Source organism: Bombina bombina, chromosome 2 (genome assembly GCF_027579735.1).
Source record: "Bombina bombina isolate aBomBom1 chromosome 2, aBomBom1.pri, whole genome shotgun sequence".
NCBI lineage: Eukaryota > Metazoa > Chordata > Amphibia > Anura > Bombinatoridae > Bombina > Bombina bombina.
This window is the reverse complement of record NC_069500.1, coordinates 1,334,866,419-1,334,888,209: the sequence shown is the minus strand read 5'-3', so window position 1 is coordinate 1,334,888,209 and position 21,791 is coordinate 1,334,866,419. Positions and strand designations below refer to the sequence as shown.

Below are 21,791 nucleotides of genomic sequence, written 5' to 3'. Positions count from 1 at the left end.
ACACAACCTGTATCTTTTCAGATATACCCGTGAAGCTGCTATTCACAATTAGTTTCTATGTCATAGCTGTCATTTGGCTCTGCATTAAAATACTTCTGGGCACATGACAGATTTTTAAAGGAACACAAAGTCCCATGGCCAAGTTAGAGTCCATGTAAAAGTTGCTTTCATTTTAAAAAGGGACATTGTTGCCCCCCCCAAACACACACACATGCATATGACACACACACACACACACACACCACCACATTTTAACAACTGCATTGCAACATGTATTATACACTTTTTGGCTTTGAATAAAAATGCATGTTTCTGGCTATAATAAAGCAACATTTTCTTTTTAGGCTTGCAGCGTTATACCATTATTTCTGCATCAGCTCTATCCTGGCTATGAGTGTGTATGTGACAAATCTAGAGAATAATACACAAGAACACAAATCTGCTTTCATCTGAATAATCTTTCTCATACCAAAAATTTTGGTTGGAGACTTTCATGACATTAAACCAAGTGGGATGGTTACTTTATCAGCTTATTTATAACTGTCCCTAACTGGCCTCAGCCAGGGATGATCAGATAAGGAGAACAGAGTTTTCAAATCTAGGATAATTAATCCTGGAAGCTTATGTCCCACAGTCACTGAAGCTGAAAAGAGTTAAATAATTCAAACAAGATGATGATCCAAATACACGCATTAAAATACTATTTTGGAATGAGCTTTGCAGTCCTCAAACTTGAATAATATTGAAAATCTCTGTGCTGGTCTAAAACAAGAAAGCAATAACAATATGACAGAACTAGATGCACACCGTAAGGAAGAGTGCTTAAATATTCCTAAATCGAGAATAACAGATTTAGGGCCAGATTTACGAGTGGAGCACTATCGTTTGCGCATGGGCGATATCAGGTTTTCGTGTTTGTTTGCGCGCAAGTTAAATTACACTCTTATGTTATCTTAAGTTGAAAGTAAATGTGAACGCGTGAGTGCAATTGCAATTTGTGCTAGAATGGTTACAGCAACCTCAAAGTTCTGGTTAACGGTTTTGTGAAACTAAAAAGTGTCAAAAAACACATAAAGAATACATTGCACAATACAGTTACACTCATAGCACCATCTAATAAAAAATGCAGGCAAAGGACTTTAACATAGACAAATATACAAACATACACATGTCTAAATATGTATTTTATATATATATATATTATTATTATCGGTTATTTGTAGAGCGCCAACAGATTCCGCAGCGCTAAAAATATATATATATATTTATATGCATGTATATATGTATTTACAGACATATATACACATATAAACAGATAAATACATATGTACACATATATAAACATAGATAAGTGCATACAAGTTCCCTGCTGTCAAGTAGATGAAAGCATGAAAAAGCATATTTATGAAATATTCATTTTTAATAAAGTGTTAATGTATATTTACTGTAAATATTTCACATTCCAATGTTCTGCACTTAAATATGTTCTATGTATTTCTAAATTATATATATATATATCCAAAATACCATCAGATATATGTAGAAATATGTATTTATGAATAAATATAACATATTCTTCTATGTGAAAAACATTTGAATGTGAAATATTCATATTTTCATGTCGGGTTAGCGCATTTGAGAATATGCGTTTGGGTTAGCGCACGAGTGGGGTGTTCCCCCCCCCACTTATTTTGCTCCATTGACTTCTATGGGCAGGGAGGGGAGAATAGGTTATCCCGCGGGCAATATTCTAGCATCTGATTTTTGCATGCTTCAGGTAAGTGCGCAAGTGATTACTTTTTACTTTCAAATTGTAATGAGAGCGCAACCCGACACATGCAAAAAGTTTACTTCTAGCGCAGTTAGCGCGCGAGTGAAAGTGCTAAATAGCGCTCCACCTTAGATGGCTACAGAAAGCATTTCAAGGGATGTCAAGTACTGACTGGAAACATGGCACATGCCACATTTACTGCTATTTTTTTAATCAGTTAAATTCTGTAAGTAAAATAGTAAATGTGCATTAAAGTTTGCAGAAATACGTTGTGTTTAAGTGTGTTTACCACATGTTAACTTCTTTTCACTTTTCAGAAAATCAACAAAATATTTTATTTGGCCAGGGGTGCCAAAAGCATGGAACTACACTAACAATGCCAAAGAATGATATGAAAAACTGCAATATACTGTATTATATAGGATTGCCTGTTTATGTGCAAACATTAGGTTTCAGTTACAATGGGTGCTATCTGTACAATTGTTCAAGGCATTTAGTGCAAAACCGAGCTGTTCCTTGCCAGGTGCTATTTATATGTCTAAAACACATGTGATGAGCATTGTGAGAACGTCATCCCTCTGTTTAACAGCTCTAGTAGTCTACAAAATGCCTTCTTAGTTCTGTGCGCTAGTTTGATATATAGGGTAAAATGACTAACATTTAAAACACAGAAAACATTTATGGGTGGCTGAAGTAGGGAAGAAGCTAGCAGTCTATTCAATGTTAATGCCAAACATAAACCACCTACTGGGGTTACCTACAGTAAAGTCAACAAACATTCATTATTCACACAGGGATAGGGCATGCAATTGTAAAACACTTTTTTTATTTACTTCTGTTGTCAAATTTGCTTTATTCTTTTGATATCCTTTGTTGAACAGTAAACCTAGGCAGGCTGATGGGAGCTTAGGAGCACAAACGTGTCATTCGCTGTCTACGGCATGAGTATTTTTAACTATGTATAACATTGCAATATACATTGTTGCAAATACTGCTGCCAGGTGGCTAAACACACGTGCACACTCCTGAACTCACCTAGAATAACTCTTTAAGAAGGGATGGCAAGAGAACTTGATAATAGAAGTAATTTGGAAGGTTGTTTAAAATGTCATGCATTATCCAATCCATTTAAGTTTAACTTTACTGTCCCTTTAAGAATAAGACCAATTTTATTGTGATATATACTTAATAATCACTTTGTAACCAAATATTTTTTAAAGGGCAGTCCACTTTTTTTAATTGTTTAAAAAGGTAGATAACACGTTTACTACCCATCCTCCAGCTTCACATAACCAACAATATTATATTATTATATTTTATAACCTCTAAGTTTGCCTAACTCTAAGCCCCAGCCGGCTGCCCCTTATCTCAGTGCTTTCTAAATCTTACACAACAGCTAGACAGTGCTAGAATATATAACATTGTGCTCACTCCCATGGAGAATTATAATGGTTATACAAGAGCTAGCCCTGATTGGCTAAAATGCAAGATTGTAAAAAGATAAGGGGCAGTCTGCAGTGGCTTAGATACAGGTAATCCGAGGTAAAAAAAAATATATTATATATATATATATATATATATATATATATATATATATATATATATATATATATATATATATATATATATATATATATATATATATATATATATATATATATATATATATATATATATAAAGAAGAGTGTGAGACAAAACAAGCGCCCAGAGGCACACTTCGTGTAGTACGTTTAGATAAATAGCTTATACTTTAACAGTTGGAAAAAATCCGCTCTCACCTGATTCAACCTCAGCTTATGAGGTATGTAATAAGCGCTTCTGTTTATATACTCAGGTCTCGTATCGCCCTCCTATAGGTCCTCAGGTCTCCAGTTCCTCCTTGGAGTCTGCAGAGTGTTCCTGGATCTCTGCAGCCTATATCTAGATGGGGACTAGGGCATAGGAGTACGATAGTGTGTACTGTTTAAAATATACAACTACCAGGTAATAGTGATAAAAACAGGTGTTTATTTATATATGTACACACAAAAAGATATTGTTTTTAACAGTGCAAGATAAAAGCCCCTACAGGTATTTCTTTGTAGGAGAAGAGAGAGAAATATTCCACGTTTAGCAGAAAAAACACTATAGAGCTGTAGTCATACAGGTGTTACATCCAGCATGCAGTGCTAGAAACACAAGTGACTAAATTGCTCTGATAGATATATAAACAAGTATGGAGCACCAAAGGATATTCGCAGATCTGCTTATATAAGTAGATATTAAAGCAGTCCAATCCTTTATGCAGCTCCGTGTAGGTGTATAGGCACAGCGTGCAATGTCAGCGTGTGGCGGGGGGCGTGTGATGGGTTACTTCATCAGAGGTGTGGGCCGCCCCCCTACCTTGATCTATTTATACGCATTAGTGAGGCTAGCCTATACACCTACACGGAGCTGCATAAAGGATTGGACTGCTTTAATATCTACTTATATAAGCAGATCTGCGAATATCCTTTGGTGCTCCATACTTGTTTATATATCTATCAGAGCAATTTAGTCACTTGTGTTTCTAGCACTGCATGCTGGATGTAACACCTGTATGACTACAGCTCTATAGTGTTTTTTCTGCTAAACGTGGAATATTTCTCTCTCTTCTCCTACAAAGAAATACCTGTAGGGGCTTTTATCTTGCACTGTTAAAAACGATATCTTTTTGTGTGTACATATATAAATAAACACCTGTTTTTATCACTATTACCTGGTAGTTGTATATTTTAAACAGTACACACTATCGTACTCCTATGCCCTAGTCCCCTTCTAGATATAGGCTGCAGAGATCCAGGAACACTCTGCAGACTCCAAGGAGGAACTGGAGACCTGAGGACCTATAGGAGGGCGATACGAGACCTGAGTATATAAACAGAAGCGCTTATTACATACCTCATAAGCTGAGGTTGAATCAGGTGAGAGCGGATTTTTTCCAACTGTTAAAGTATAAGCTATTTATCTAAACGTACTACACGAAGTGTGCCTCTGGGCGCTTGTTTTGTCTCACACTCTTCTAGATCACTAAGAGGAACCTTGCCCTGCGGGGGATCTTTCTTCTTCTCTCAGACGAGCAGCCTACTCCTCCACAGCACACAGGAACTAGCATTGTGGATATTAATGAACAATATACATCCATAGACTTGCCATACTTGACTGAATGAGACTGTTTGATGCTTAACTAGCAAGGGTCCTGCATATACATATATTTTCCAGTAGTGGATGGGAAGATATATTAAGACCAACAGCACACTCATAAACTTCTAGCGCTGATCTTTTTTATTTCTATCATATATATATATATATATTATTTTTTTATTATTTTTTTTAATATTTTGGCTGTGCAAAACTTGGGAATAGGTAATAAAGAGGATTGTCTATCTTTTTAAACAATAACCTTTTTCAATTAGACTGTTCCTTTACATCCGGGAGCTGTATTTAACATTCTTAGTACCATTGCAAAGCAGTGTCTATATTAATGCCAAAAAGGAAATTTATGCTTACCTGATAAATGCATTTCTTTTTTGACACAATGAGTCCACGGATCATCTTAATTACTAATGGGATATTCACCTCCTGGTCAGCAGGAGGAGGCAAAGAGCACCACAGCAGAGCTGTTAAATAGCTCCTCCCTTCCCTCCCACTCCAGTCATTCGACCGAAGTTAAAGGGACACTGAACCCAATTTTTTTCTTTTGTGATTCAGATAGAGCAGGTAATTTTAAGCAACTTTCTAATTTACTCCTATTATCAAATTTTCTTCATTCTCTTGGTATCTTTATTTGAAATGCAAGAATGTAAGTTTAGATGCCGGCCCATTTTTGGTGAATAACCTGGGTTATTCTTGCTGATTGGTGGATAAATTCATCCGCCAATAAAAAAGTGCTATACAGACCCTGAACCAAAAAAGAAGCTTAGATGCCTTCTTTTTCAAATAAAGATAGCAAGTGAACGAAGAAAAATTGATAATAGGAGTAAATTAGAAAGTTGTCTAAAACTGCATGCTCTATCTGAATCACAAAAGAAAAAAATTTGGGTTCAGTGTCCCTTTAAGGAAAGAAAGGAAAAGCCAAGGTGCAGAGGTGTCTGAAGTTTACAATAATCCACAACCTGTCTTACAAGAACAGGGCGGGCCGTGGACTCATCGTGTCAAAAAAGAAATAAATTTATCAGGTAAGCATAAACTTTCTTTTCTTTTTTATGACACGATGAGTCCATGGATCATCTTAATTACTAATGGGATTCAATACCAAAGTTAGAGTACACAGATGATACGGGAGGGACAAGACAGGGAACCTAAACGGAAGGCACAACTGCTTGAAAAACTTTTCTCCCAAAAGCGGCCTCAGCCGAGGCAAAAGTGTCAAATTTGTAAAACTTTGAAAAAGTGTGAAGAGAGGACCAAGTTGCAGCCTTGCAAATCTGTTCCACAGAAGCTTCATTTTTGACTGCCTTACGATTTCCTGAGAAAATCACAAACAAAGAAGAAGACTGACGAAAGTCCTTAGTCGCCTGCAGGTAAAACTTTAAAGCATGGACCACGTCCAAATTGTGCAGAAGTCATTCTTTCTGAGAAGAAGGATTAGGACACAAAGAAGGAACAACAATCTCTTGATTAATGTTCAGATAAGAAACAACCTTAGGAAGAAATCCTAATTTAGTACGTAAAACTGCCTTATCTGAATAAAAAATAAGGTAAGGAGACTCGTACTGCAATGCCGAGAGCTCTGACACTCTACGAGCCGAAGAAATAGCAACCAGAAATAAAACCTTCTAAGATAACCACTTAATATCTAAGGAATGCATAGGCTCAAACGGATCCCCTTGAAGAACTTTGAGAACTAAATTAAGACTCCATGGAGGAGTAACTGGTTTGAACATAGGCCTGATCCTGACCAAGGCCTGACAAAACTATCGTACATCTGGGACATCCGCCAGACGTTTGTGTAACAAAATAGATAAGGCCGAGATTTGACCCTTTAGGGAACTCGTCGATAAACCTTTCTCCAAACCTTCTTGGAGAAAAGACAACATTCTAGGAATCCTAACTCTACTCCATGAGTAGCCCTTGGATTCACACCAATAGAGATATTTACGCCAAATCCTTCCAGTTACAGGCTTACGAGCCTGAATCATGGTATCTATGACCAAGTCAGAAAACCCTTGCTTGGATAAAATTAAGCGTTCAATCTCCAAGCAGTCAGCTTCCGAGAAACTAGATTTGGGTGAAAGAAGGGCCTCTGAATCAGAAGGTCCTTCCTTCCAGATCCACCAGATCTGCATACCAAATCCTGCGAGGCCACGCCAGTGCTATGAGGATCACTGAGGCCCTCTCCTGTTTGATTCAAGCAATTACCCAAGGAAGAAGAGCAAACGGAGGAAATAGGTATGCTAGACTGAAGGTCCAAGGGACCGCCAGAGCATCTATCAGCTCCGCCTGGGGGTCCCTGGACCTCGACCCGTATCTCAGGAGCTTGGCATTCTGTCGGGATGCCATAAGATCCAATTCCGGTTGACCCCACTTGAGAATCAGGTTGGAGAACACTTCCGGATGGAGTTCCCACTCCCCCGGATGAAAGGTCTGCCTGCTCAGGAAATCCGCCTCCCAGTTGTCCACCCCTGGGATGTGGATCGCCGATAGGCAACAAGAGTGGGCTTCCTCCCACTGGATTATTTTGGTTACCTCTGTCATCGCTAAGGAACTCCTCGTTCCTCCCTGATGATTGATGCAAGCTACTGAAGTTATGTTGTCCGACCGGAACCTGATAAACCGGAGTGAGACTAACTGGGGCCAGGCCAGAAGGGCATTGAAGATTGCTCTCAGTTCTAGAATGTTTATAGGAAGAACAGACTCTGACTGAGTCCAAGCTCCCTGAGCTTTTAGGGAGCCCCAGACTGCTCCCCACCCCAGAAGGCTGGCGTCTGTTGTCACAATCACCCAAGATGGTCTGCGAAACCAGGCTCCCTGGGAGAGATGATCCAAAGACAACCACCATTGAAGAGAGTCCCTTGACTCCTGCTCCAGAGTTATTCGAGGAGACAAGACCGCATAATCTCTGTTCCATTGCCTGAGCATGCTTAACTGCAAAGGTCTGAGGTGGAACTGAGCAAACGGGATGATGTCCATTGCTGCCACCATCAGCCCGATTACCTCCATACACTGAGCCACTGACGGCCGGGAAGTAGACTGAAGGACTAGGCAAGTATCGATAATCTTTGATTTCCTGACTTCTGTCAGAAAAATCTTCATAGACAGGGAGTCTATTATGGTTCCCCAGAAGGTTACCCTTGTGTCTGGAACTAAGGAACTCTTTTCCAAATTTACCTTCCAACCGTGAGTTCTCAGGACAGATAACACCATGTCGGTGTGGAATCTTGCTTGTTGAAAGGATGGCGCCTGGACTAGGATGTCGTCCAGATAAGGCGCCAGCCCAATACCCTGTGACCGAAGCACCGCCAACAGTGACCCCAGAACCTTTGTGAAAATTCTGGGAGCAGTGGCAAGACCGAAAGGAAGAGCCACAAACTGGAAGTGTTTGTCCTGGAAGGCAAACCTTAGGAACTTGTGATGATCCCTGTGAATAGGAACATGTAGGTACGTGTCCTTTAAATCCCCTGTTGTCATAAAATGACCCTCCTGGATCAAGGGAAGAATGGAACCCTGAGAAATTTGTTTAGACTCTTGAGGTCTAAAATTGGTACTGGAACGGGAACAATCACTCCCAGGGTGAAGAGGTCTCTTACGCAGTGTAAGAACGCCTCTATCTTTGTCTGGTTTGCAGATAATCTTGAAATTAGAAACCTGCCTCTGAGAGGAAAACTTTTGAACTCTAGTTTGTATCCCTGGGACACAATTTCTATTGCCCAGGAATCCTGAACATCCCAAACCCAAACCTGAGCGAAGAAGGAAAGCCTGCCCCCTACAAGAGCCTGTCCCGGATCAGGGGCATGCACTTCATGCTGTCTTGGATTCAATAGCAGGCTTTTTGTATTGCTTTCCCTTAGACCAATACTGATTAGGTCTCCATTCAGGTTTGGATTGTTCCTGCTTAGAGGAGGAAGAGGAAGAATTTCCTTTGAAATTTCGAAAGGAACAAAAATTACTCTGTCGTCCTTTCTGTTTGTTTCTCTTATCTTGCGGGAGAAGATGACCCTTAACTCCAGTGATATCAGAGATAATTTCCGTTAGGCCAGGTCCAAACAAGGTCTTCCCCTTGTAAGGAATAGCCAGAAGCTTAGAGGAAACATCCGCAGACAAAGGCTTTAGCCATAAGGCTCTGCGAGAATTATGTCCCACAAGTTCCCATTGCTCTAAAGCCACCACTGCTCTACTGAAGAGAGACTGATATGGACTATGGCTACACCCTAGAACAAAGCAGCACAATCTTGCACTACTTTAAAAATAATAAACTCTTGATTGAAGAATCTATACTAACACCTCACTTTACCACTTCCTATCACTAACCTAGGCAAAGAGAATGACTGGAGTGGGAGAGAAGGGAGGAGCTATTTAACAGCTCTGCTGTGGTGCTCTTTGCCTCCTCCTGCTGACCAGGAGGTGAATATCCCATTAGTAATTAAGATGATCCGTGGACTCATCGTGTCATAAAAAAGAAATTGGCAATAACATTAAGGCACACAGTTCTTTTTTTTAATCTGAATATCAAAATGTTAGCATAAGAATCGTAGCTATGATAAGCAAGTTAAAAGAAGAGACAATGCTCCCATGTAGGATCTAATTTGGCAGTATGTAAGGGATCCTACATGGGAGTATTGTATTCTCTTTTAAATTGCTTATCATAACTACAATTCTTATGTTAACATCTTTATAAAAACATTTTTGTGTGGCTTATTGTTATTGTCAATTATGGGTGATACTAATGTTAAAGGGACAGAAAGCCCTAATTTTCTTTCATGATTTGGAGAGAACATATAATTTTAAACAACTTTCCAATTTACTTCTATTATCACATTTTCTTCATTATCTTGTTGTCCTTGGCTGAAGGAACAGCATTGCCAATCACAAGAGACAAATATGTGCAGGCACCAATTAACAACTAGCTCCCACTAGTGTAGGATATGTACATATTCTTTTTCAACAAGGGATACCAAGAAAACAAAGCACATTTGAAAATAGAAGTGAATTTAAAAGTGTCTTAAATATTACATGCTCTATCTGAATCATCCAAGTTTAATTTTGACTTTCTTATCCCTTTAAATACAGCTCCCGGATTGAAGAAGCTTAGCTTATTTTCGATATTTGCAAAATGTTGCCTTAATTTAAAGGTAAAGAAGCCACACATTATTCATTAAAGAACTTGCAGATGGAATACTCAATGAGCTATGATTGAAGTGTTTAATTGTGTATCCGTGTAGCTGAATGATTGTATTATCATTCAATTAAAAATTTTTAGTGGTGCGATTGAAAAAAAGAGAAAGATTTCTTTGAAAGTAAATTGTATTTCTTTTTTTTGGCAACAACAACTAGATTTATTTTAGGATTTGGCATATTTTTTTAGTTTCTTGTACTCTCAACATTTTTGGAGTTGGCAATGTTATGCCTATACTGTACCCTACTTAGGAGATTAAGTTGCTGCCATCCCTCATTTTTTTCTTTCGTATAGTATTGTAAAACACACAAAAAGTATAGCTAGTGGATATTAAACTTGTAATAAGTTCAGATCACCTTGCTAGTAAATCCCAGGAAGTCGTGCTCTTCACTTCTAGGCTGTGTGAAAGATGGAAAATACATTTCAATTAAAAGTGTACTAAGAAAAACAATCAAATGACATAAACAATGGTAATTACTGATGAATCATATTTTATTTTAAATTTATTTAAATCCTTATTTTAAATGAGCAAAAAAAATTGATTTCTTTGCAGCACTATAAGAACAACAGATCTGTCAGATACTGCCAAAAAAAACAATGAATCGCATAGTTCAGAAGCTGATTGGCTTCTGAACTATGTATGGATCAGTGTTACTAAGCTGTTTCTCATGATAGTTTTTCTCCCTCGATATTTGGACTTTACTGTACCTCTAAGTACCATACTGGGCTGGCACATGTCCTCTTACATAGTCTCATATTCAATCCCATTAAATTATAAAAGGACATTTTCCTTCTCAATAATCCTAGTAAGATAATCAAGTTAGATTAATAATCCTAATAAACTAATTAAGTTAGTTTAATAATCTTAATAAGCTAATTAAGTTAGTTTAATAAGTAATACGCTATATCAGATGTATCAAAATCCAAGGAGATTAAAAACCCAGAATTGAAAAATATAATAATTTCCCAGTGTATAAAAAAAAAAATCTACCCGCCTAAACATAAGGGTTCATTCCTTAAAATGTATAACGTTTTTGACTATCACTGGACCTGGTCAACTCATAAACCACGTGCCTTAAAAGGGATATGAAACCCAAAAATTTTCTCTCATTAGTCAGATAGAGAATGCAATTCTAAAGAACTTTCTAGTTTACTTCTATTATCAATTTTTCTTTGTTCTTTTGGTATCTTTTGTTAAAAAGTAGGGACGCATGCTTAAGAACCGGCTCATTTCTGGAAAAGTTTTCCAGAAATGGGCCTAGATGGCAGCACTATTTCCTGCCATGTAGTGTTCCAGATGCCTACCTATGTATCTCTTCAGCACAGAATATCATTGAAATGAAGCAAATTTGATAGAAGTACATTTGAAACTTTTTAAAAATGGTATGCTCTGTCTGAATCACAAAATACATTTTTGGTTTTCATATTCCTTTAAATAAAGGTTTCACAAAATATGATATGGGGGGGGGTTATGCAGCAACATAAAGCTAAGAACCCCACACAAAATTACACCTTTTCTAAATACCATGGCATCTGGTATCAGTCAAACCATGTAAAAGATGCACATATTTTGGTAGACAAAGCAAACTTTAGCTGCATGCATTTTAGCTGAAGACTATCCAATGTTTTAAATATTCATCATAATAATGTTTGTAGTAATGTAAGGCAACAACACTTTAAATTTATAATACCCAAATTGTTAAAAAGCGTAATCTGTTGGCGCTTTATAAAATAAATAAATAACAATTTGGGTATTATTTAAGTTGCTATTTCAATGGGAAAACAAAATATTTTCCACGTCTAACACAATAGTTAAATTTACAGAATGTGTGTTAAAAATTATGCCACAGTCACAGACATATTTTTTCTAAAACGTTTTTTGTAGAACAGTGACATAATACAAAGGCTGAATACTACATAGTCTTGACAGATTTGCCACCGTCAGGAATCAGTATCTGACACGCTGCAGACACAAATGATAGAAAATGTCACTCATTATTCAATAGTTACAGTTTAAAAAACTATAAAATCAATGGTAAAAATTAGTTAGAATTAGAGAGGACAGCACAACTAAAAGAGAGACATACATAGACTTCCATGAATTCTGTCATAATCTTTGTAGTACAGCTAGAAATCCCCAAATCCAGAATTTTACTGAAATACAGATTTTCATTAAAGGGATACTAAACCCAATGTTTTTGATTCAGATAGAGCATGCAATTTTAAGCAACTTTCTAATTGACTCCTATTATCAAATTTTCTTTGTTTTCTTGGTTTCTTGATTTGAAAAAGCAGGTTCAGCACCCTGGGTAGCTACATTTAGCCATCAATCAGCAAGCGCTACCCAGGTGCTGAAACAAAAATGTGCCAGTTCCTAAGCTTACATTCCTACTTTTTCATATAACATTAACAAATAAAAATTGATAATAGGAGTAAATTAGAAAGTTGCTTTAAATTGCATCCTCTATCTGAATCTCATGAAAACAAAAACAATGTGGGTTTAGTATCCCTTTAATATTTTTTTTTTTTTTTTTAAAGAAAATAATATTTTAAAAAATTATCATCTTCTCTGCCAGCAGCTGTAGTTTGTTTTTTTGTGTTCTAAAATACAAATTATTATCTATAATTTATTTAAAAAAACAGCAAGTATTACCTTTCTAATTACAATACTGTACTATGTTTCTGATGGTACTATGTACATAAAAGTATTAAAAATGATATACAACTACCTTCAGGTTGCAAGCATAAGCTGCATTATGACATGTACATTGTTGTTTACACATGGTCCGGTCCCCATATATTCTCCAAGCTGTCCCATTTCACACATGCATGCATTTGAAATCCAAACTATCCTGAAATCCAAACCCATGACTCAATTTCCCATTATTCTATTAAATGTAATGGGTGTTCCTGAATCTTGATGAATCCACTATTACAATCTTGTTTTAAAGCAAATACAATTTAAACCTTTATTAAATCTGTAGCTAGAATTTTTCCATTGCTTCCTCTCTAGGTGGCAAGATGAATAGTCAAGTCTTGGCCAACTTTCTCACTTGCTGTAGGTTTAGTGAAGTCTGGCAAAACAAGCTTAAGTGAATGTATCCGATGAATACATAAAGTCTTCCTAAAAGTTTTCCATGAGTTCTAGGCCAAATGGTTTCAGGTGAGACTAGAACACAAGACAGTGCACTCTGTATTCACTAAAGTACAGTGCACCTTACCCACTTTAGTTTCAGAGCACATAAAAAGCTCCAACAATAAAAATTCCAGGTACTATGGGCAATATTACATATGCGGCGTCGCCCGCAAAAGCCGGCAACAACGTTTTTTTACGCGGTTTTGGCATCACATATACGGCACAGCAAATAAAATGTGGTGCCTATATTTCACCCGTCGCCCGCAATTTTTACTCCCATAAGCCAACATAGAACCGCTTTGCAAATCGGTATCACAAGGACTTGCGCCGCAAAAATGGAGAAATTTTACTCCATTTTCACCTCCCCACACATAGGCAGGCGCAGTAAGCCTTACGCTGAAAATGTGAGCACTGTAACTCCCGTAACTGCCTGAAAATATTAACTAACACCTAACGCATACACAATAGCTATCTACCTGTCAACCGCTAACCCCCACCAAAATAAGAAAGTATATTCACCCCTAATGCGTCATTAACCCACATCGCAATAAAACTAATGTATTAACCCCTAAACCGCCATTAACCCACATCGCAATGTACCTAATAAAACTATTAACCCCTAATCCGCCATTAACCCACAACGCAATAAACCTAAAACTATTAACCCCTAATCTGCTAAACCCCTACAACGCAATAATCCTAATAAATCTATTAACCCCTAATCCTAATTACTAAGCTCCCTAACCTAACACCCCCTAAATTAACCCCAATTATCTAAATTAAAAAATACTAACGGCTAGATTACGAGTTTTGCGTTATGAGTGAAAAAGCCTCATAACGTTGCTTGTTCACTACCGCCAGTATTACGAGTCTTGCAGGTATATCTGTACCACACACTTTTTTGGCCGTAACGCAACGTAACTACCACAGCTTTAAAAAAAGTCCTTTTTGAATGTGACTTCTATAGCGTCGGTATTACGAGTTTGCCTGTCCGGCCAAAAAGTGAGCAGTACAGCCTATACCGTCAAGATCGATACCATAAACTAAAAGTCAGAAGTTATGGCTTTTATGTTACAAAGCCGTAACATAAAACTTATAACTAAAGTGCTAAAAAGTACACTAACCCATAAACTACCTATTAACCCCTAAACCGAGGCCCTCCCGCATTGCAAACACTAAAATAAAATTAACCCCTAATCTGCTGTCCCATAAAAGTAAAAGCATTAACCTAAGTGAAATCCACATTAATGCTCCCGGCCAAAAGTAACTGCACAAGAGCGAGCCTGCCAAATAGCGGTCCTAGTGAGGTGTGTCAAAGTGGAGCAATAGCTCTTAAAAGGGACCACAACTCCAAATAAAATGAATGGAGAAAAAAGACCCTCTGAGGTTACCAAGGGATAGTCGAGAGTCCAAAAACCATATAAACACCGTCTTGTCTGAGTAAATTACCTCAGTCCCCTGGCCATTCTATATATAGGTGTGTATCAACAAATAGCCTGCGGGCTATGTAAATGCAATGCACTTACCTAATAAATGGCACCCACTCCACTGATTTTACCTGCAAATGAATGAAGCTGTATCCAGCACAGAGCCCATCCAGTGCTGTGAAGGTAACCACAGAGGATAAAAGAGAGGAGTACACAATGATCTCACAGGAGGAGGCTAAGGGACAGGTCCCTGCGACACCTGAGCGAGGTTATGACTGAAATGCCATAAGGAAATACTGCGTTAATAACCAAGTACTCCTATATCCCAGAATCCAGGAAACAACAAAACAAAGGGGTAACGGGTATCGCAAAGGTCCGAGCAAGCCCCGTCAATGAAGAACTGTAACACCTCTAATCTTCACCTTCTACCTGGGAGGCAAAGAACAAAAAAGAGCAATACAGGGAGGTGGGAGGGTTTGTGGTTATTTGCCTCCTCCTAGTGGCAGGAATTCAATCCCACACCTCAAAGCTAATGGACTCTCACAACCATATGAAAGAAAATCCTTACTCAGCTAAAATTAGCAGATTCTCCCCCACCCACCCAACACAAGCAATTTTCACTAGGAGTCTGATCAAAAACTCATCAGCATGAAGAGAAATCACAAAGAAAAAAAAAAAAAAAAAAACTTTGGGGGCTTCTTTTAAGTGTTACATTGCAATGTATGTGTCTCTCCTTCAGATCCAGAACCCTATATAGCCAGATACACAGCTCATTCTAAAATGATTTGATGGAACTCTCCGTACAAATGAGATGTCTTAAATCCTCTCGACAGAACGAAGATATTTAGATCATCAGTTCTTAGGTCTTGTGATATGGTACAAAAAAAACAAAATTCGGTTGTTTCCAGTTCCACAATTTAGTTTTTTTGTTCAAATTTCACAATAATCGAAAACAATCTCCAAAAGTAATTTTGTTCAAACTTTCAAGATATATGCATAAAAAGAATTATTTTTAGAATCCGATTTATCAAATGATATTTAATGGATTTGATAGATTTAAACATTCCAAATAAGATATATTTTAAAGGTCTCTTAAGGTTGAGAAAATTCTGCATGGGGTAGACATGTCTACTGAATAGAAAACTTTTTAAGTGTCTGGATTATATGGAACTCACTGCTTCCCAATGGCGTTTTTTTTATATGCCTGCTCTTTAAAAAGGACTAGCCTTTCATCATACAGTCAAAGCCCTGCTATCTAAATGAGCCAGCTCCAGACTAAAAACAATACCGCTAACTGATGTGTGAATGTATTCCATTCATCTCTGCTCTGAATTACAATTCAAAGCCTATTTAAGAAATTCTCGATGTGAAAACTATTAAACAGTTAGCCCAAACACAAACAACGCAATTGAATAGAATTGTAACCACAAGAAATTGACATGGTCTCTCCAGTAAACACAGCCACAATATGCTTATCTGAAATTTGATGCTTTGGGGGGGAAAAAAAGGGGGGGGGGGGGCTTAAAAACCTGCATTTTTATTTTCTCATGCTGTGACAAATAAGTACAAACCTGCATGCATGGGAATATACATAGACTTTTTTTATATTATGGCATACTGAGCATATAGTAAAAGGATAAAATAAATACTGGCTCATCAATAACGTTACCATATCCATCTGCTACAGCCTTAAAACCACAATAGTTTTGAAAATTGAGCCAAAAAAATGGATTTAGCTTAACTATTGTACACAATGAGTCTGAAGAGATCTGAGTCACTGCATTGGATCTCTACGGAAAGTGTCTGAAACTGGTGTATTATGATAATTTGACAGGCTCACACAAAGAAATCAAATCAACCTGTTCAAGTAAAGCTATTTAAGCAAATAAAATATTTGAATAAATGTGTGGCTACTATTTTATAGTATCATTACATAATAAAGATGCTCTGAAAAAAAAGGTTTTAGGAGTAAGGTTTAAAGCCTAATATCATGATAGAAGATTTCATAACTAACGTTCTCAGTCAAGTACATAGAGAAGAAGGGATGTTATCATATCTCAGTAGTGCAAATCATTCTCCAGCTACATAAATCCATTCAGCCAAAAACAAAGTGGAAAAAAATGGTGAGAGGACGTATCCAGCTATGGGTTGTTGTACCGAGCATAAAGGTGATCTCTCCAATCTCTAATTACAAATAGTCTGTAAGCTCTCAAGCCACTCTGCTGTAGACAGCTTTGGTTATAGCTGCTATATTTCTAAACTAGTATGTCGGGACCCTTTGGGGTGTCATAGTGGATGAGATTATATATATACATACACACACACATACATACATACATATATATATATATATATATATATATATATATATACACACACATACATACATACATACACACAAACATATATACACATAAATTTATATATATACATTTATACACACATATATACATTTATATACATGCACATACACTCTATGCCTGACCATACTTGTTGGCCATCCCATTCTAAAATCGTTGGTATTACTAAGATGTAGCCCCACACAGTTGCAGCTATAACAGCTGCCATTCTTCTGGGAAGATTTCCACAAGATTTTGGAGTGTGTCTGTTGGAATTTTCACCAATTCAGCCAAAATAGCATTTGGGAGGTCAGGCACATATATTGGCAAGGTCTGGCTCACACTCTTCATTCCAATTCATCCAAATGGAGTTGCGGTCAAGGCTCATCAAAAACCATGTCTTCATGGATCTTGCTTTGTGCACAGGAGCACAGTCATGCAGGAACTGAAAAAGAATTTCCCCAAACTGTTGCCACAAAGTTGGAATCGTCTAAAATACAATCTAGCATTAAGATGACCCATCACTGGAAAAATTGTGCTTCATCCCAAACCCTGGAAAACAGCTTAAGACCATTATCCCTACTCCCCAAAACCTTACAGTAGACACTATACATTCCGGTATGTAGGGCTCTCCTGCCATCTGCCAGACCCAGATTCTTCCATCAGACTGACAGATAGTGAAGCATAATTCATCACTCCAGAAAACATGTGTCCAACGCTCCAGAGTCCAGTGGCGCCGTGCTTTACATCACTCCAGTCAATGTCGGTCATTGCACATGTTGATGCAAGGCTTGAGTACCGCTAGTTCTTGTGCTGAGGCAGTTTGGAGCTCTGTAATAAGCAATGCAACAGAGGATAGGTGATTTTTACAAAATACGCGCCCCAATCTGTGATGTGTGGTCTACCACTTTATGGCTGGGCTGCTATTGCTCTTAGATACTTTCACGTCACATTAATTAGCACAGTTGACCAGGGAAAATCTAGAAGAGCAGAAATTTCCTAAACTGACTTATAGCAAAGGTGGCAACCTATAACAGTGCCACATTTAAAGTCACTGACCTCTTCAGTACAAACCATTGCACTGCCAATGTTTATCTATGAAGATGTAATTCCGATGTGCTGACTGTACACACCTTGTAGCAATGGATGTGGCTCAAAAACACCAGAACTCAATAATCAGTGGGGGTGTCCGAATACTTTTGGCCATATAAGGCCAGATTACAAGTGGCGCTAATAATACCAGGCGCGATTAACAATATCTCTGCACTGCGCTACCATTAGCATGCAACTTTGATATTTCAAGTCTATGGTAAAGCGCATTAACCAGAGAAGGGTTAGCGCGGTAGACTTCGCTCAAGCGAGACCTATACTTTCAATGGATATTGCAACCGTGCTAATTTGCGCTGGTATTGAAAGTTATAGTTTGCACTTGAACAAAAGTCAAAACTGCACTAGAATATTTAGCGCAACGTCAGACCTGAAGTAAAGTTAGTTAGCACGCCACTTTTATAGTGTATAATAATGTACTTTACTAATTTTTATGAATACTCATTAAAATTGCTATTTATCTCACATACACATAATAATAATAATAATAATAATATGCTGCTTGATACTATAAGCATGTTTCAAACATTTACAAACTTGTATTATGTCGATCTACAAGCATAGCAAATCACATGATAACTTTGTTACTAGATTAAAGGGCAATAATACCCAAAGGTTTAAACACTTGAAAGTGATGCAGTATAGCTGTAAAAAGCCGACTAGAAAATATCACCTGAACATCTCTATGTAAAAAAGAAAGACATTTTACCTCAAAAGTTTCTCAGTAGACTTCTAAGCAGCCTATCAGTATGTCTGTCCCGGGACAGCCGAAGGGTTGAGCCTCGTGCACTCTCATGTTATTTCCCTATTCAGTGTAAGGAAGTTTACAATGAAATCTCATGAGAGTTAAGTCAAATCTCATGAGATAACAGTAAAAGAGTTCATGACCTCAGCACTGCTGATGCTGATTGGCTGCTGTTCATTTCTTCATTTTTTTTTACCTGCAGCTGGGCTGCAGCTGAGTATATCTTTTTACACAGAACTCACAGAATATATGTATATGCATTTGTGATTGGCTGATGGCTGTCACATGATACAGGGGTAGTGGAAATAGACATAACTTTGAAATTTGTCAGAATAAAAAAAATCTCATTTGAAGTTCAGACTAAATGCTATTGTATTGTCTTTTTATCATACGTTTGTTGTTTATGCAAATCTACTGTATTTACTGGTCCAAAGAGGGTGACTTTTAACTCCCCTATCTAAAAGAGCCTGTAATGCAAACCTGTGACCTGTAAAGGCTAAAAGAGGAATATATTAGGGCCGAAGTATAAAATGATGTGCAAATAAAATTAAAATATGCGAAGATAAAAAAGGGACTATCAATTAACTTGTAGCTAAGGAATACATGCTGGTTATTTTAAGTAAAGACATACATTTGTACGGGTGGTATAGGGATGTTTGACTCTATGGTGTATGCACGTGGTGTTATTGCTTGGGGTATGGCTCACACAAAGCAGCAAGGTAGCTTTAATACAGCCCATTTATAAGCCACATTATCTTTAAGTCCCAAACCAGGGCAAAATTACTGATGCCAAATGGTATCTGTTCTGGGTGCCGCACTTAGTGGTCATACAGGAGTAAGATGCGGGCACTTTCCTATTCCTTATGGACACCAAGTGCATCACAGATACACAGAGTGCAGGTCAATTGGTGGGAATACTAAAATAAGTGTAAAAAAAAAAAAATCCCCAATAAACCAAGGGTTCGCTAATTATTTTAGAAAAAGAATGACAATGTATGCCAGTCTTTAGAATGGAGAACTAGTCAAATAAATAAATAAAATGTTTAATTTCAATAAACAAAAAATCTGACATTACATTCAATAAACAAAAGATACAGTTGAAATGCTAAAATGCAACATTCTTTCAATATAATCAAATGAATTGTCCAAATGTCAATGAGACATTCGCACATTCCCTACTGCAGGTTTAATAGAAAGAAAAAAAAAACTTTTCAAACCTCTCAAATTTCACCTACTGTTGTGAGGGTATTAAATAAAAAAAGACACTTGGATGGCTTGCCTGTTAAAATATTACCACAACAAAGAAGCTGAACAAAATGTTCCAGTCTATGTCATATAATGTGAATTTTAACATTGCCCAACCAGCCTGTGAAGTATTAGAAAAAGGAAAATAAACTCATTCACTGCCTGGCTCGTGTTCTCAACTTTCTTTCTTAAATGAAACCCAATTTTTTTTTCTTCGTGATTTAGATAGAGCATAACATTTTAAATAACTTTCCAATTAAATTCTATTATTTTATTTGTTTTGTTCTCATTTGATGAAATGTATACCTAGGTAGGCTCAGAAACTGCCGATTGGTGGCTGCAAACATATGTGTCTTGTCATTGGCTTTCAGCTAGCTCCAGTAGTGCATTACTGCTCCTTCAACAAAGGATATCATGAGAATTAAGCAAATTAGATAATATAAGTAAATTGGAAAGTTTTTAAAAACTACCGTCTGATTCATGAAAGAATTGCGCTAGAGGCTGTGCGGTGCTAACGAGCAGTTTATGCTCACCGCTCACTTACAGACAGCGCTGGTATTACAGGTTTTTACAAACCAGAGAAGAAGTGAGCGTTGAGCAAAATTTTGCTCATTACCGCACTCCAATACCAGCGCTGCTTACGTTAGCGGTGAGCTGGTGTAACGTGCTCTTGAACAATTTCCCCATAGGAATCAACGGTCGAGAGCCGGCTGAAAAAAAGTCTAACACCTGCAAAAAAAAAACAGAATTTATGTTTACCTGATAAATTTCTTTCTCCTACGGTGTATCCGGTCCACGGCTTCATCCTTACTTGTGGGATATTCTCAATCCCTACAGGAAGTGGCAAAGAGAGCACACAGCAGAGCTGTCCATATAGCTCCCTTCAGGCTCCGCCCCCCCCAGTCATTCGACCGACGGTTAGGAGAAAAAGGAGAACCATAGGGTGCAGTGGTGACTGTAGTTTACAAAAATAAATTTAAACCTGACTAAAAAGCCAGGGTGGGCCGTGGACCGGATACACCGTAGGAGAAAGAAATTTATCAGGTAAACATAAATTCTGTTTTCTCCTACATTGGTGTATCCGGTCCACGGCTTCATCCTTACTTGTGGGAACCAATACCAAAGCTTTAGGACACGGATGAAGGGAGGGAACAAGTCAGGTAACCTAAACGTAAGGCACCACTGCTTGTAAAACCTTTCTCCCAAAAATAGCCTCCGAAGAAGCAAAAGTATCGAATTTGTAAAATTTGGCAAATGTATGAAGTGAAGACCAAGTCGCTGCCTTACAGATCTGTTCAACAGAAGCTTCATTCTTGAAAGCCCATGTGGAAGCCACAGCTCTAGTAGAGTGAGCTGTAATTCGTTCAGGGGGCTGCCTTCCAGCAGTCCCATAAGCCAACCGGATGATGCTTTTCAGCCAGAAGACAGAGAGGTCGCAGTCGCCTTTTGACCTCTCCTCTTGCCAGAATAGACGACAAACAAGGACGATGTTTGTCTGAAGTCTTTAGTTGCTTTTAGATAGAACTTTAAAGCACGAACCACATCAAGATTGTGCAACAGACGTTCCTTGTTAGAAACTGGATTAGGACACAGAGAAGGAACAACTATTTCCTGGTTAATATTCTTATTGGAAACCAGGTTTGGTACGTAAAACGACCTTATCTGCA

The 21,791-nt window shown here is 37.8% G+C and overlaps 1 protein-coding gene across 4 annotated transcripts in view; it reads right to left on the bottom strand.

The window, feature by feature from the left end:
• MXD4 (MAX dimerization protein 4) overlaps nucleotides 1–21,791 on the bottom strand; it is a 105,009-nt gene that overhangs the window by 60,874 nt on the left and 22,344 nt on the right. For 2 of the 4 annotated variants that reach the window (XM_053704210.1, XM_053704209.1), the window contains exon 3: nucleotides 10,482–10,523. The exons of the other annotated variants lie outside the window; for them this stretch is intronic. In XM_053704210.1, coding sequence (XP_053560185.1) covers nucleotides 10,482–10,523 — 42 coding nt within the window. The remainder of the gene's footprint in view (nucleotides 1–10,481; nucleotides 10,524–21,791) is intronic. 4 annotated transcript variants of the gene reach the window in all.